This window comes from Diachasma alloeum, unplaced genomic scaffold (genome assembly GCF_001412515.2).
Source record: "Diachasma alloeum isolate Michigan unplaced genomic scaffold, Dall2.0 Dall_scaffold_01543, whole genome shotgun sequence".
In the NCBI taxonomy this organism is placed as follows: domain Eukaryota; kingdom Metazoa; phylum Arthropoda; class Insecta; order Hymenoptera; family Braconidae; genus Diachasma; species Diachasma alloeum.
In genome coordinates, this window is record NW_021681639.1 from 14,910 (window position 1) to 31,933 (window position 17,024).

The window sequence follows — 17,024 nt, forward strand, 5'->3', positions numbered from 1 at the left end:
ATTCTGTGACAATTCCGAAAATAACATTGAATACGAAAGATAAGACTGACCTGCCATTCATTTTACATCGAACTCAATTTCCAGTTCGGTTGGTTTTTGTTATGACTATGAACAAATCTCAAGGACAATCTTTTGATCGAGTTGGGATATATCTCGATAATAAATCGCCGATTTTTAGTCACGGACAATCGTATGTGGCTCTATCGAGATGTAGATCATTATCTGGATTAAAGATAAAAATCATCGGTGAAACCGATGAGAAAGAAAAAAATCAGATTCATAACATCGTTTATTCTGAGATTTTTAAGAAAATCAAGTTGCATCGGGAGTCATGTTAACGACGAGTGTATGTATTCAATATATATTCAATATTATTAGGAATTTGGAATTATTCAAATTGAAAGCATTTTGCTTATCAAGAAACAAAGAAATGCTTATCAAATACAAAGCTTGATTAAAAAAAAGATTTTTAGAATCGAATGGTATGAATATATTCAAAATTTACCTACATTATTCATTCCATATGACAATTTTACAGGAAAATAAATATGACTAATGAATCGGCTGAATGAATGGAAATGGAGATTGATGATCTGGGACATTGTAAGATTCTTTAATGTATTGTCAATATATTGTCAATTTCTGCTTTATATATTTATCTGTAAACAATACTTTCGGAAAAAGTGCTCAACGATGATTTGGATTCGATGCTGTCCAATCATTTGCAATGTTAGGATGAGAATGCAAAAGCTTATGATGAAGGCTGGATGAGAGGTCTCGTGGATAGGCTTGTCAATGGATTAAAACTAGACACTGAGAAAAAAGAAACACAAAGGTTCATATTATACTTTTTACTCTCTGTACATCGAAATAATCGGAAGAAAAATCTTCAGATTTTGCCGTGTTCAGATCCAAAAAATTCTCAATAAAATGAATTATGGAAATAATTGTTGTAAAGAAACAAATGAGGAAAATGAGAGAGGACGGAAACGTTCCCGAAGAGGACGGAAAAATCAAGGATTGAAAAGGAAACGATCGGTTGGAATGAGACCACAAAGATCATACGGGGATCAACCCATAAAAAAGAGAAAATCAACAAGAGATATAGCATAAATCTGTATCTACAGAATATTAATAAGCCTTAAAATTTGTTTATGAAAAAAAAATCGATATTTTGATCTTATGAAAATTTTTCGTTATGCCTCATTAAGAAAAGGTTAAGGTTCGAGCTCTTCTTATAAATACTAATTGTAAATTCTATTATTCAGGATATGATTATTCAGATATGATTTTTTGTTCCTTGTTTAGGCCAAAGAAATTCGTTGAAAATGACGAGTACTGACATTAGTTATCCATCGCCAGTCGAAAATATTCAAGAAGGAATTCCAATGCGGTAATTCAAGGATACATATATTATTTACATATCAACTTATTCATATTTCCAATTGAATTCACAGGCTGATTGGAATACCTGACATTTCTATGGGGTTTTATACCTTCAATAAAAAACGATGTTATGCTTTTCTGTTACGTTCCGGTGAAATTCGCTATAAAATAATCCTATATGAAGACGACACAAAAGAAATTAACATTTTTGAAATGATTGGTAAGGTTATTGACAACCAAGTAATGATATTCGGTCTACTATAGTATCTGAATATGTATCTGAATTTTCTATTTGTCAATTGTTAAAAATATATTCCTACTATAGATCTTGATAATTGAACGCGAATTTCCACTAAAAACATATTGTGTTACAAGGCACTACGAAATTTTTGAAGACCCTACCATCGATGAATATGAATGGTGGGTTGTGTATAAAGATCAACTTAGCAGAACTTATATACATCTACCACCAAATGAAATATTTGCTCTTCAAAAAGAAGAATAATAAATTCCTTCAAATTAATTATTGGAAATTGTGAGATTTTGTAAATGAATGAATCAAATTTCCCTTTTGGGGAGGAAATAGGAAGAAAAAAATATTTAGAATTATTTTCTGAACTTCAAAGACATAAACCAACAAATTTGGAACAATAGATCATACAACGTGAGAGAAACCCGCAAATTTTGTTTCTTTCAACTAAAAATAACTATAATTGATAGCTCCATTTAATATGTTATATTCATGCATGGAGTAACTAAATATTGAATATCTTTTTCAGACCAATATATTACAGCTCGATTAGACCTTGGACAGAAAGAGAATACTGTGAATATTAGGTTCAAATAGAGGAAAAGATAAAATGAAAATGAATCTTGAATATCCTTGTACAATTAGAAATATTCGCGAAGGAACTCCACGAAAGTAATATACTTGAATCGTATAATACTTTGCTCGAAAAAATGAATAATTAATAAAAATTATGTCATAAGTTTAACAGGAACGGTAGCAGCGCTACGTTTACTCAGAATTGTGAATAGGAGACCAATACATGGGATCATTCTGTTCAATGGACATTCTGATCGACGAAAAAATTATTTCAAAGTTAAAGTTTATGACGTGGAAATAATGGCTCATTTATGGCGTTCTCCGGATCAAGTCAGTTGAATGAGAAAAAAGCAAGAAAGCTATTAATTATATAATTGTTAATATTGTTTAACAGTTCATACATATAAGAAATGCTGTGCCCTTGATGCCAACTCATTATGAACATTGGATGGAACGTCATTATGTTGGTGATTCTCCAATTATATTTGAATGGCATGTATATCATGGAGCACAGATTAGTTTTCTTGGACCAACCCCGACCGTAAGATGCATAGTTGAATCGGAGAATGAATAAGAGGATGAGGTAAATCAGCAAAGTAATCAGCAAAGTAACTGTTCATTTGTCTATCACGTTTATATTCAAGTTTTTAATTTTGCTTATGATCCTTCTAATTATAATTTTCAGTAAAAAAACAGAAAAAAATCCATTCATAACTTGGACCCGATGTGGAGCTTCATTCGCAGGATGATATTGCCTCAATATCAATGATATCTTTCTGGTGATATTAATTGTATTCTTCTTTTTTCTGATCTCTTTTAATTGAGGTTAATTCTGTTAAACTTATTCATTCTCTTTTTCAGAACCAGATGTAAAACCCCTTTTCTGACGCAAGACCCGATTGGGATGGGTGCGGTAGGACACATTCAGTTGGACACAACGCAGTAGAACACACTTGCCTAGAGATTTAGCAGTTGAACATAAAATAGTGAAAATGACTATTGCAACGCCGACCCTAACGGATCATTTGATCACGGGTGACCAACCTGTGCGCTCGGTTGATCATGAGTTGAGTGTCAGTTGATGGCAATGTGGATGACTTGTGGGATCGATCAACTAGGAATCAAGTGAAAAAATTTGTTGATTGCGAGTTGATTTCAGATTAGCAGGTTTGCAATCAATTCGCAATCGATCAAAAATTTTATTTGATTACAACTTGATTACAAATGGGAGATAGCCAGGATCTATGGGTAACCGATGGATGAGATTTTTTGATTATACGTTGACCACCGCGAAAAAAGTCCGCAATCAACCGATAGTTGACTGAAGCTGGGTTATATTACGAATAGATTGAAAGTAAGAAAGACCCGTGATCAACCACTAATTAACCTGTCAGTTTTGTTGATTATGTGTTGATTGGTGAAGAAAAATTACCCCTGAAACAGCGATTCATTAGAAATTAAGTGGATCATGAGTTGATTGCAAGGGAGAAAACTTAGTGATCAACAAATAGTTGATCAATAAGATTTTTCGATTGCATGTTGATTGTTAAAGGAAAAACACTGCTCAAGCAGTAACCAATTGAGAATTTGATTGATTATCACTTGATTATAAGTGCTAAAAGTCTATGATCAACTGGGTATTGACTGGTGAAGGTTTTGATTACGTGTTGATTATTGAGTGGGAATGACCTCTGAAACAGCAATCCATTGAAAATTTGATTGATTATGACTTAATTGCAAGAGAGAGAATTTTGTCAACAACAAATGATTGACCAATACAATTTCTCCACTTCTTGTTGATTTTTGAAAAAAAAATCACCCCTCAAGAAGCGATGGATTAAGGATTTAGTTAATTATCATTTGATTGCAAGTGGGAAGAGTCCACAAGAGATAAACTGAAGATCTACTAATAAGAGTTATCTGTTGCATATTGATTTTTACTACTAAAAACAATGCATTAACCAGTAGTTGACTTGATCTCCGAATTGATTACGATTTGATCAGAGTCAAGAGAGATGTGTAATGCACAAGAAATCATGCTCTTAGATTTGTTGATTACGTATTGATTTTCAACAAGAGTATGACCATCAGTCAACAATAACTTCAAAACTAGGTTGGTCATCACTTAATTACAAGTGAGGAAAGCCTTCTCCAAACTGTAAATCGATTAATCAGTTTTTCTCATTGCTATTTAAATTTGTAGGGAAATATTGACCCATCAATGAGTAATCGACTGGGAATTAGTTTGATTATACATAATTTGATGACAGCAGAGAAAAATCCCCTTTGTTACATAGCCCGATAAACCGCGATCGAAACGAGCGAAGCGAGACAAAAAAAAATTACATCATAATGGAGAAACTGTCGATCGATTATAAATGAAGAAAGGTTTTGAATCAATCGAAAATCGGTGAATGTGTTTTTCCAATTGTCACTTGATGCCTATAGAGACCAAAGAAATTTAATAGTAGTAGATAATGCCAACATGGTATTACGATATACGTAATCAATAAAATAATAATAATGATAATTGAGATTGGCTTAATGTGACCGATTAATCTTCTTGGAGTAGTTTATGATCCAGGTATCTGTCTGAATTCAGCTTCAGTCTAACATACTCCTTGAAGGCAACCGGCCACGCAACCTCTCTCGTTTCCGTTTTTTCATTCTTCTTTTGACCCTTCTGTCCTCGTTTTTTCTTCACGATGATGGTGCCAGGCAGAGGCTTAATTTCTTGCGTAGCTGAGACAATATCTATTGACGAAAAAAGTAAAAATCACCATAACTAAAGCAATTTAGAGCGAATAAGGAAAATAAAGAGTACAGAAAAAACAGATGGATAAATTTTTCAAACAAACATTACTTGATTCGTACCTTGCAGTGATAATTGTCCCTATGGGATGAGTTCAGCCTGAGGATTCCTTTTCAAGGTATTAGGCTTTATCTCCATGTACCAATTCATTTTTTCCTCTTTCGCCCAATAATGCGCCACAAGTAAGTTCACTCTTTTTTGTACTGTTTCTTGAGACATCATTTTGACGTATTCGGTTAATGGGAGGAAGAAATTATGGGGCATAGGTACCTAAAATAATATACGGTTGCAAAGTTGGAAATCCATGCCATGAAAGCAAGAAAACTGAAGAATAGTATATGGTTCGATTTTTTTCAAATTTCACACACTTCTCAATTGCAAAATTCCAAAAACGAAAATATTAGAATCGAAAGTCTGGTGTGGGATAAATTATTGAGTAAGAATGAAGAAAACTCCACTTCTCTCTGCTTCTGACGGTCCTCACACCAATGTGAAGAACAAAGAACTAATTGAATGTCTCAATTTTCCTTTTATTTTGCCAACGTTTCGAAAACACAAAGTGCTCCTCTTCAGGTGCTCCTCTTCATTTTCTAATTGACAGCACTAATAGTTGGTGTTAATAATCCATGGAAAATGAAGCACCGGAACATTCTTTTGAAATTTCCTTAATGAATCTCCGAAATTACCTTATGAATTTCGAAAGACAAATTAAAGTCTCTGTGAGTTTAGAACTGATGAGTTTGTTATAATCCATTTTGTCACTCAAAAAGTAATTGAAAATGCACATGTTTTTTCGAGTAGTTGTTGTGATTTCTTCACTTTGGTGTAAGGACCGTCAGAAGCAGAGAGAAGTGGAGTTTTCTTCAAGTAAAAATTGAAACGGTTGAATAATACAAGATGAGTAAGAATGAAGCTACTGTTAGCAACATCATATCAGCATAAGGAGCCCATAGCACTCACATTCGACTCTTATTTAATTCTCGAAATTAACCTCTCAAGTACGGCACTTTTTTGTTAATAACTTTGCTAAGCACTAAGCAGCATTGCAATTTTCTAATTTTGAATAGACCAAAAATAATGAAAACTACTAACTATCATAGACGATTATCGGGTTTGACGGCAGTGTTTCTATAATCTCGTAAAGTATTACAGTTTTGAAGATATGAAACTTTCAAAAAATGCATATATCCATGCGGGTGTTTTATATGGGATATGCAAGTCGGGCTTGAGGTGATAAATACGAAAAGATCAAAAAGAGAATAGTTTTGGTTATGGCGAATGAAAAACACGATCCGTCAAATATATCAATACGAGTGTCAACATTTCTCAAATGTTCCATTGGGAATTAATGAGAGAAGCGTATTTTTTTAAATTATTAGCTGATTGAATGATCAGAGGGGTTGTATACTTACATTTCCATTGGCATCGGTGATGATTTTTTGTGTATCTTTTGGCAAGCCATCTTTAACAGCTTCTTTGACTGCTGACTTAACTATGTCCACAGACAGCTCCATACGTAGCTCGCCTCGCTCACGGTCTTCTTGATATTGTGTTAATTTTTGAAGTAAATTTTTTTTCTCGTGAAGCCATTCTTCTTTCTCTCTTCTTAAGAGTTGAAGCTGCCGATCGTGAATTTGTTTTTTCTTAAATTAATCATATTTATACTTTTATGTAAGAGAAAAATTTGAAAATAATCTTCATATAGTATAAATTCATTGCCTACATTGAGGAAAAATTTTCTAGAAAAGTTCCTGTGTTAGCATCATAGTCGAGTTAGAAATTGCATACAGAAAAAGGATTGTGCAGCACCGAAAAACTGGTTGTGGGCACCAAAATTTTTCTCGGGCCGCATACAATTATTTTTCAAATATTGTGGTTTATGATGCCACACATTAGCACATTAATTTTTTTCTAAAAATGAAGAAGCAACAATTGTCGAGAATTTTTGACTAGCTTACAAAAAAGTGCGAATTGCGGAAGATATGTTTTGAGTACATTCAAGATCGATCCAGGAAATTTCCAGTATCTTTTCAACTAGAATTTTGGAAATATATACTGTCAGAAATTGATAACACACGAAATTTAAATCTTTAGGGAGGTACCTCAAATCGAATAAGAATCAAAGTGGGAGGAGAACCTCAAGTGATGAACCTAGTTTGGTCAACCAATGTTTTACGTTGTTGTTCAAATATCTACCGGGCTCAGTGATTGCAAAATCATTTTTACACAATGTTCTCAACAGTTTGCAATAGGATAGATTGTCTTGAGAACCATTTACTGACCCATGTGTATTTAATATAAATGTTTGAATAAAGCACATGGCAATTATTCTAAGAATAGAAATCAAGGTTCTCATACCTCTTCCATGTATGCAGCAATTAGGATCTCATTATTATTCGATTCCCGTAAGGGTTCCTCGCTTGGAAGACGTTCGATACTTTCTTCAGCGAATTTGTCTTTTCTCATATTAGTTTTCTCCCCATCCACCTTCTTCCCATCATTTTTCTGCTTAGACTAGAAAGTATACGCATAGAGTATTTAGTGAGTTGCGAAATTCGAGATAATTTATTTCAAATTAACTCCACGCGTTCGTTAGGGAATTAGGGAACTATTGCATTTTGATTGAAATTTTGAGGCAATTGGATTACAATTATTTCGACAGTTCAAATTTGAAATGCAAATTTTCGAACATCGATATTTTAGATTTCTGGCCTTTTATTTCGGTTGGTTTTCATTACTTATTTTTATTGCTCAATTGGAGAAGAAAGAATAGAAAATCGAAGTCAGAGAATTCTCATAGGGAAGATCAAAACAGAATCAGTAAAATATTCTAAATTGCAACAAAAATTACTGTTGAGGGAGAAAAAACCACTTCAAGTGAGAGAGTTCCTATGAAACAAAAAGGAATTCACTCAGATCTTCGCAGACAGAATTACCAGGGGATGCGGTAGATTTTCTGTAGAGTTTGTTTATCCAAAGCGTATGGCGTTTGTGATTAATCAATATTATAGAATAATTCTATAAAGAGAATTTATTGAGAATTATTGCTTTATCCAGATCATTCTGAAACAATGAGTGAAGATCATACTTTGTTCATGGCAGCTTCTGCTGAGTTCACTTTTTTTGAAGTGGAATCAACTACTTTCGGGGATTTAGAAGTATTGCGAGGGGTTGGTACTTCCTCAATAACAGCGTACACCGTCTAGAAATCATAAGCAGTGGAAACGGTGTCATGGTTAATTAAAAAATGAATCATCACAGAGTATCAAGTGTTTACTCTTTCTAAATATCATATGAAGCTATGCCAAAGAATTATTACCTGCCGGGGGTTAAAACTTTCTTCATCTGAATTTCCTGAATCATCCTAAAAATGAGAGAATAAATTAATGATCGTCAGATTGACTGGTTATAGAAAGATGATACGGACAAAAAAACGGAGATTAGTGATATCAAAAATATGAATGGCATCAATTGTCAAGTACCGGAAGAGAATAATATTTTTCTCTTCAGTTCCTAACTACCAGTCTTGAACGAATATGATTTAATAATTTGCGGAGTCTTCAATTTCTTTCATGATAATGTTTTTTTCGTCAAAAGGATGACTACAAGAATTTTGATACGTGAACATTTGCTTCAATATTTTCATTGTTTCCAGTTGAGTATTGAGGAGTAAATTAAACTACCAGCCACTACTTAGCAATTTTTTATAATTTCAATGACAATTCAATTTGAATAAGAAAACAAGAATACGGTGCCGGCCTCATCCTCGGTTATGATATACATTCCTTTTGTATCGCGTGACACTGCGCGCTACGAAATTGGGCTTTTCCAGGGCCGGCGGAACGAAAAATAATATTCGCCCCTCGCCCTGGAAAGCATATTCCCTACAATATTGCTTACATACAATATACATACAATATTGCTTTCTGAGTAGGAAGCGAGGAGTTGTCAGGTGAATAGTTGATATTTTGATGTTTGTAAGACGTGATATTTTTACATTATGATGATATTCATGAAATGATTTTTTATCAATGTGGATGTTCTTCGAAGAAAATAAGATTTTACACGAATGACATTTTGAAGCCTAACAGAAAAGAGCGTGCCGAGTTGGAAACGTAAAAAAAAACGTCGAAATTGAAAAAAAAAATCTAAAGGAACGCCCCTACGCAAATAGAAAAAAATCGTCAAAGAAAGCGCAATAAGAAAATCAACTTTTCAAAAATGGAAAATTGAAGCCGTTACAACTTATCGGAAATATCTTGATTGCATGGAAAATGTATTGAAAAAATTGTCATATGAATATTTGCCACTAAACATTTTTCCAAGTATTATTTTTAATTACTAGGAGGTGAGTAAAATGGGGTTTCATTTGACTATATGGTCGAGCTCCAAACACAAGTTGAAGAATTATACTCCAGAATAAATCGGAATTTATCAAATTTAGTAGTGACGCTGTGATAAGTTGAGGCCTGCTAGTGAAAGAAATGAATAATGTAGGGGAATTACTCTCATGGGAATTAACTTTCGATAAACTTATGTAGCTGATGATGGCTATATGAGTATAGGAAGATTGAAACGTTGTTCTTTTTTATTTGCATTCCTTTTAAAAACTATTCATGATAAAACGCGCTAATGAGGCTCAAAATTTTCCAATACATACAGCCAAGAACGATGAGAACTTTAATAAAATATGCAAAAGAATTTTTTTTAGCAAACCCGCAAGATTTTTCAATTCATTTTTCGCTTACGCGTGATTGTTCACCAGTATCTCCGATCAAAGTGGAGGAATCTCGATCGCCTTTACTCTGTTTTTTAGGATCTTCTACTTCATCGTCAGTTGAATCTTGGACAACTAATGGTGTTCTCACTCCTCTTCCCGCTCTGCACTATAAATCAGGAAAATAATCGATTATCATGTATACATTCTCCTGGAAGATCGAATGAATCAGAAAATGAAATAATGTCAATGGTCATGTAGCAGAGCGGAACGAATAATTTTCAACATTTTTAGAAACGTGGAAATATCTAAATGACGTTTTCTCACTGTCCTAAAAACTTTGAGAGAAATTGTATTATTTTTTCAACGGATAAGGATATGTTTTTATGATATATAAATTTGCTGTAATTGCTCTAACAAGAAGAATTGAACGTGGTGAATGACGACGCCAAGTCAAAGGGAAGAATTGTCACTACACGCATCGAAAACGTAATTCTTCAACAAGCATAAAAGATCATTTTGTGGCGAAAAAATCCAGAGCAATAATCTATTGAATTTCATAGGGAACGAAAGATGTGGGCCCCTCAGGCAAGTAACGAAGGTACAAGTTATTCCAATATTTCCGACATGATACAGAGTGTCACACTACTGAAAGCACAAACTGTGATGCTAGTTTAAAGGCGTCATTTGGAGAGGAAAAATGTAACAAATGGTTTTTCTCCGACGCTTTATCAATTGATTATCAATTAATAAAGTAAATGAAACAAATCAAACCACAAAGCAAATAGACATAAAATATCGTACGATACACATGAAGAAAAGTACTTTCTGACGAGTTTGATTACAGACCTTGCCTTCAGCTGGGCCTGTAACTCTCACACTCATCAACAACCAATTTTCTTCACTTGTATCGTAATATATTATTTTCAGTTGATCCTCTGCCACATTTTTCGGATAAAACTTAAGAAATTTATATATTGAGTCATCGAAGTGCGTGACGGTTCGTACGGAATGTTCAACCCTAGAAAGGCTAAACTATTATAATTTTGAACTACTTAAAGGAGCAATTTTTCTTGTATAATTTATATAGGAATAAAGAATAAATCAACTGAACAGAAGGTTTTTCTTGTTATCAACTCAGCATATTCAAATAATGGAATCACGTTTTTCTTTCTGGAATCAAGGAAAGTTTGAGAATTGATTTGATTGACATGAAACTTTTCAATTTGATAAAGGTTTTAACTTAGATATTACATGTATATCACCAAGTGAAATTGCCATCCTTATTAATCTCGTTCCAAGTAAATTAAGGGAGTTTACTGGCCTCGTATTTCGATATCAATAAGGTCAATTACTCTCTCTTCATCCATGTTCGACGAATGAGTAGAATACAATAGACTTTATCAATCCTGGATCAATCTGTTCTTTTCTCATCTCCTTGTTTCAATTTATGATCGTGCCCCTAATATAATATTATAGAATCTATGACATAGATAGTTCTCACTCACTCTTCTTCTTATTTCCTCTCGTCCGTCTGATTCACTCGGTGAGAGGTCACTATCAGAGAAATTGTAACAGTCCTTTCTTGAGTCATCCTTTCCCTCTGACATATTTGCCTATGGATTGTTATAAGGTTTTAGACCACTCAGTGGATCGTGATTTCCTTCACTACCGCGAATTGATGAATTTTAATGTTTTTCATATTATTTCATTGTGTCATAAAGTATCATATTCTCAAACCAAGCCTAGTGGAGTATTTCAAATCCTAGACTGTTATTGATGACGAGTTCCAATTTCACATCAAGAAAATAACGGTCTATGTCTCGCACCACAAATAGCGAAATCATGTTTTTCTTGAAAATTCCCAAGTAAGAAATTTTAACCGTGATTGTATTGGAGGTGAATAAATTTTCCATTATGACCATTGTTAAAGTTAGCTGAGGTAAAACGTGAGAAAAAAAAAGGTTTGATCGAATTTTGATGAAATAAAAAAAATTCTAATGAATTTTGCTTGGTCATATTTCAATCCCGAATATAGCAGACTAAAAAATGAATAGGTATTACAAAAAAATTCCATGATCATAAAAAATTACAAAATCCATTTCGTTGCTTATAATCTCCTGTAGAGAGAACTGAGTTTCATCTCTCTCCATCTCCATGATGCAGTGATTAGGCAGATAGATTTCTGCATGGCGTTCCTGTCAATATTCGGCGTGCTATTGTACGAAATTTGGAGTTTGTAGAGGCTTCTCAGATCACGGCATTATCATCAAAAAGGTTCGCCTTCAATTGCGTCAAAATCTCTACGTCAATTCCGTTTTTCCAGTTTGTTACGAATTTTGTTATTTCGGCAAAGATAATTTTTTTTCTCCGTTTTAATTATCTCTGCGGCGAATTTTCCGTTCTTTCAATAGAGCAGGGTTGTAACCAACTCACTCAATCGAACAAGACTCAATACTACTAAGAGTGCGAAAATGGCCGATTATTGTACTTTCTTTCTCCCCCCCCCGCCCATAGATTTTAAATCTCTTCTTCTGTTTAAATCTTACTGGTTACATCAAGAAAAGTGGATTCTCACTCTGTTGTATCAAGAAATAATTTCCTTTATTTAATCATTTTCCTTTTCCATTTGCTATGTAGCGAAATTTAAAATTAATTCTATTGGAAATACCAAGCTTTCAAATGAAATGAATTACAATAATTAAAAATTCGAAGAGTTTATAAAAACTAATCTGGAAAAAAATTTTATTACTTTTTTTTTGTAGAACGCAGTGAGCACCCACTCTGATTTTCTAATATTACTGATATTAGTACTTTGAGTAGGAAAGAAAAGGAATCTGGGATTGAGAACGGGAGTAAAATTCTCATTTTTCTACTTTTTTACATAATTCCAAGCCATTTTCAATGAACTTAGTTGATTGGAACGATGTTCAATCGTAAGAACGGCGAGGATCCGTTGGAAATATATATTGAAAACTGGGAAGAAATCATTTACAGCTGACGAAGGAAAAAAACATCAAGAACTAAAAAAAATGGAATTGGACATAGTAGGAGTACTGATATTAAAAAATATTGAGAAAAGAATTTTTTGGGTTTTTTTGTCATGATAACACTATATGAGAAGCTTTAACGAAATCTAAATTTTCAAGGTACGAAACCATACCAATAATCAGCGAAAACACTTATAAGCTGAAGAACTTACTTTTTTCTTCGCCTCACTGGAAACAGTCGAGCCATCTGATTCTTCTTCTCCGTCTGTTTCTTCTCCCTTTTTTTCGTCAACTCGTTCTGGCGTATCTTTCATTCCCGGACTTTTCTCAGTCTCCTCTTCTGTCTCATCATCGTCGATCTTTTTGGAAGGTGGATCCTTTTATTTTACAGTTGGAGCGAATTCTAGCCTGTAAGGAGCAGCCCGTTATAAATAGCTCGAGCTACAGCATCATATTGGAAAAAAATCTTCAACAAGTGGGGATTAATATCACTTGAAGAAAGAAAAAATTAGACAAATGTTCTGAAAAAGAAAGTTACTATGGAAAAATGATAATATTTTGATGTTCCGAATTGAAAGCAATATAGGTACAAGAATCGATTCATTAGTTAGAATAGAAGAGGAATTCATTGAGTACATTTCAACTGCAAGAGAAGAATTCATTTGCAGTTGAACATTTGAAAGAAAAGTTCAAGGTTAAATGAACGCTTGAGCATAGATGTAATTAACAGGATCATGAAGAGGAATATTAACCTTTTAGTGGTTGCAGACTGGAGGAATTCTCGCTATTTTTTTTCTCTAAACACAAAAACTGTGAGGGTTTGAAAGATCGTAGAAGATTTTCTTTCTTGTATTCAAATTTTTTGGAGATATTAACAATTTTTTTGGTTCTGACTCACACTATAAAATCATTAGAATGTTCTGAGATATCCTCTCGCTGGATACCGCAATGTATAACATCAAAATAAATTAGAATGCACCGAAGTAGATCAGGTTCTAGGTTCACCTGAGACATTTTCTTCTTCTTTACCTTTGTTTCTTAGCTTCTTAGATTATGAAATCGCTAAATAGACTAGGATTCTCTTACCATGAGACCAATTACGTTTGGTAGAGAGCTGCGACCACTTAAGGGTTATATCAATTGGGAAATCTATGATTATACAGACGAGGAACCCACACTCGCGAAAAATTTTCGTGATTTGTAGAAAACTCACTGTGTTCAGTCTGGTATAGAGTTTTGAACGATTGCCACGTCCAACCGTCTTGACAGGGGGAGCAAAAGATGATTTTGCGACACCGACTAAGCTCGCGTCATTCGAGTGTTCATTTTCACTTTCATCTACTTTATTCTCTTCTTCTTTTGTTCCATCTTCACTTTCTTCTTCTTGTTCTTCGTTGTCGTTTCCACCTCGAATTTTTGCTCCAGCTTCCTCCAAAGTAGCATCTTCCTCACTTTTTGAATCTCCTGCAGTGTCTTCCTTCTCCCCTGTGTCGTCAGAGCACGATAATTTTCTACACTGTAAAATAAAAAACCAAAGTATTAACCACATTATTTTTTTATAGAAATTATCTACAGTTAGAATTGAGTTTTCCCATGTAAATAACTGTGACCAATAAAAAAAAGGCAAGATATTGATAATTTTCTAATAAAGACGTTCTTTGGAGCATTAAAAAACTCTTCCACGCCGCAGGTAGCAGAAGAGAATAGTAACAATAAAATCAATCTCTTAAAGTGCAACTTATGCCCCAGTCCATCTAATGCATGAATGTCATCCTTAGAAATTACTTTCGCCGTTACGATTCGCCTACGTTAGTTGGCAGACATTCCCACTTGGCCGAGGTACGTTCTTGATACATCAAAAAACCTATTCATAACAAATCAACAATATCGTTATGTGTTTCTCTGTCTAACCATACCATAAACACTCTCAGAAGGAAACGATCTGGGCAAGAGATAAATGGGGAGAATAATTTCCAAGGAGAAAGCCAAATGGAAGAATGTTTGAAAAATCATAAAGATAATGCCCGAGATTATCGAGAAATTGAGAAATCGAAGACAAATATTAATGCACTATCTTGATGAATTTATTTGTCTTCGGCAATGTGATATAACCGTGAAGAAGTTTTCTATAAATGAAATTCAGTATTCTACCAATGAATAATTTTTTGAATATTTTTGTTGCAGCTTGTCATGAATTACATTCACTGGTAGAAATTTCTATGAGGAAAAAACATGTCCAGAACATGGATAAGCATCGAATTAAATGTGAAGTTCAGATTTTTAAATATATTTTGAACGTTATAGACGCTGGTTTTTGATAGTGCGATGTGTACTAATGTAGAAAACTTATGGTCTACACTTCAACTACCAAAAAGAAATAACGTCACTGTGTAGCAAGTGAGATTGAGATATTTAATTTTTTCATTGAATGGAATCTTTTTTATGAACAGACAATGATTGGTTTTCGTAGTTAGCCTACGAAACAGAAAAAGATCCAAATTAATCTCAGTATTGGAACACGATCATGGGATTTTTTACTTATTACATCTCGTTCATCTAGAACGCGCTACTTCTTTTCCGTTCAAAACATTACGCGCCCAATGGAATATTTTTCAAGCCTTCAATTCATAATACCCGCCTATGGCTCTAGTCACAGAGGAAAATTTGTGAGAAAATATTAATACTTCTATTGATTTAATGTATAATTTCTGAATTCGTAGTAACTTACTTTTTTGTCATTTCCAGTTGATTTTTTCCGTTTCGAACGTTTAATCCTTCGAGGGGGGACCGTAACACTTGGTCTGAGGGGTTCATCTTCGATCTCGTCTGGAGAGCTTTCTTGGCCGGATGATTCCTCGGGCTATTCACAGAGAAAAATTTGTCAGAAAATATTGTTCTTTCAATGGATACAATTTACAATTTACAAATTTGGAGCAACTTACTTCATTGTCATTGCCAGCTGACTTTTTACGTTTAGAACGTTTGAACGTTCGAGAAGGGGTCGTAACATTTAGTCGGTGGGATCTATTCGCGGCTTTGTCTGAAGAGCTTTCAGGGACGAGTGATTCCTCAGGCTATAGATTGAAAAAAAAAAACAACTATTGAAGTCGAAGGGTTGCAATCGAAACTCTTGCTGTCGAATGCCTAAATCGAGGGTTTTTAATAACACTAAAGATATAGCTAGGGAATCTCAAAATCCATGTAAAAGCTCGTTATTTGCATACATTCATGAGTTTTTTCGAGTTCGGAAATTACATTATTCGTCTTTCAATATGCACTACTTCATGTCATTTGTACTTCTCAATGCATTCATACCATTCATGCAGCTGTTAGGAGACTGAGAGCATGAGATTTCAGGCTAGTGTTCATATGAATCTTGAGACCCCCTAGTCTTAGGATAAATTTTTTTATGAACCCTGTCTGGAGCAGACATGATTCTTCACTCGTTTCGTGAGCAATCGTCGAAATGAAAAAAATTGCAACAAATGCACATGTAAGAGTAGACAAAAAACTCACTTCTCTTCGCGTCAGTACGAATTTGCCAGCCCGAGTCTGAGTCCCTGAGCCATCATTTTCTTCAAATCGTTTAGCAATAATATCATCGGCTCTCCTTTTCACTTCCTGAACAGCATCGCTCTTACCCTTGGAGGCGGTCTTCTTTTTGATTTGATGGGCTGGTGACTTGGATTTGAGGGATTTCTTGGATTTTGATGTGAGATCAACTGACCCTTTAATCTCTCCAAAACTTCTGCATGGTGGTACAACTAGCCTTTTCGTCGAGTTCAAATAATTCTGAATTTCGGTTTTTGTATTGCTGATTTTCATTACACTCACACGGTCTATAACTTCTCCCTTGTCATTGACTAGTCTGCATGTATCATTATTTTACAACAAATTCTTTAAAATCTTGAAATTGACAGGCTGGGTAGGCTCACCCGATGAATCAGTCAACCACAACAAATTTGAGGATACGACTGTGTGTGCTTTTTCTTTATGCCTGTAAATAGCGCAGAACGGGAGCGTTTCACGCATTTTTGCTGAAACGGAAATAAAAAATATATGACGAGTGGAAGAGTTAATTCTGGAGATTTAGCTGCATTTTCCCATAGAGTTATGTTATATTATAGGGTCTTATTCTCATTAATCTGGTACTGATTGCGAAAACTATATTTTTTAAGAAATCCTTTTTGCGAAGAAATAAGCCAATTTCAATGAATGGATAACATTTTTCGCCTGTTTACGTATTTTTGAAGGGAAAGTATATAACCACATAATCAATCATCGAATAGAGTT

General features: G+C 34.1%; 1 protein-coding gene across 1 annotated transcript; it reads right to left on the bottom strand.

The window, feature by feature from the left end:
- Positions 1–4,758: 4,758 nt before the first annotated feature.
- On the bottom strand, positions 4,759–16,761 carry LOC107046596 (cylicin-2). The gene is made up of 13 exons (XM_015269248.1): positions 16,248–16,761; positions 15,674–15,805; positions 15,460–15,591; positions 13,945–14,247; positions 12,944–13,108; positions 11,250–11,357; positions 9,773–9,910; positions 8,344–8,388; positions 8,113–8,226; positions 7,383–7,538; positions 6,437–6,643; positions 5,087–5,294; positions 4,759–4,966 (listed from the first exon to the last, which is right to left on the bottom strand). The coding sequence occupies exons 1-12, from the start codon at positions 16,554–16,556 to the stop codon at positions 5,106–5,108; spliced, it is 1,998 nt and encodes a 665-aa protein (XP_015124734.1). The 5' UTR covers positions 16,557–16,761; the 3' UTR covers positions 4,759–4,966; positions 5,087–5,105.
- Positions 16,762–17,024: the final 263 nt, after the last annotated feature.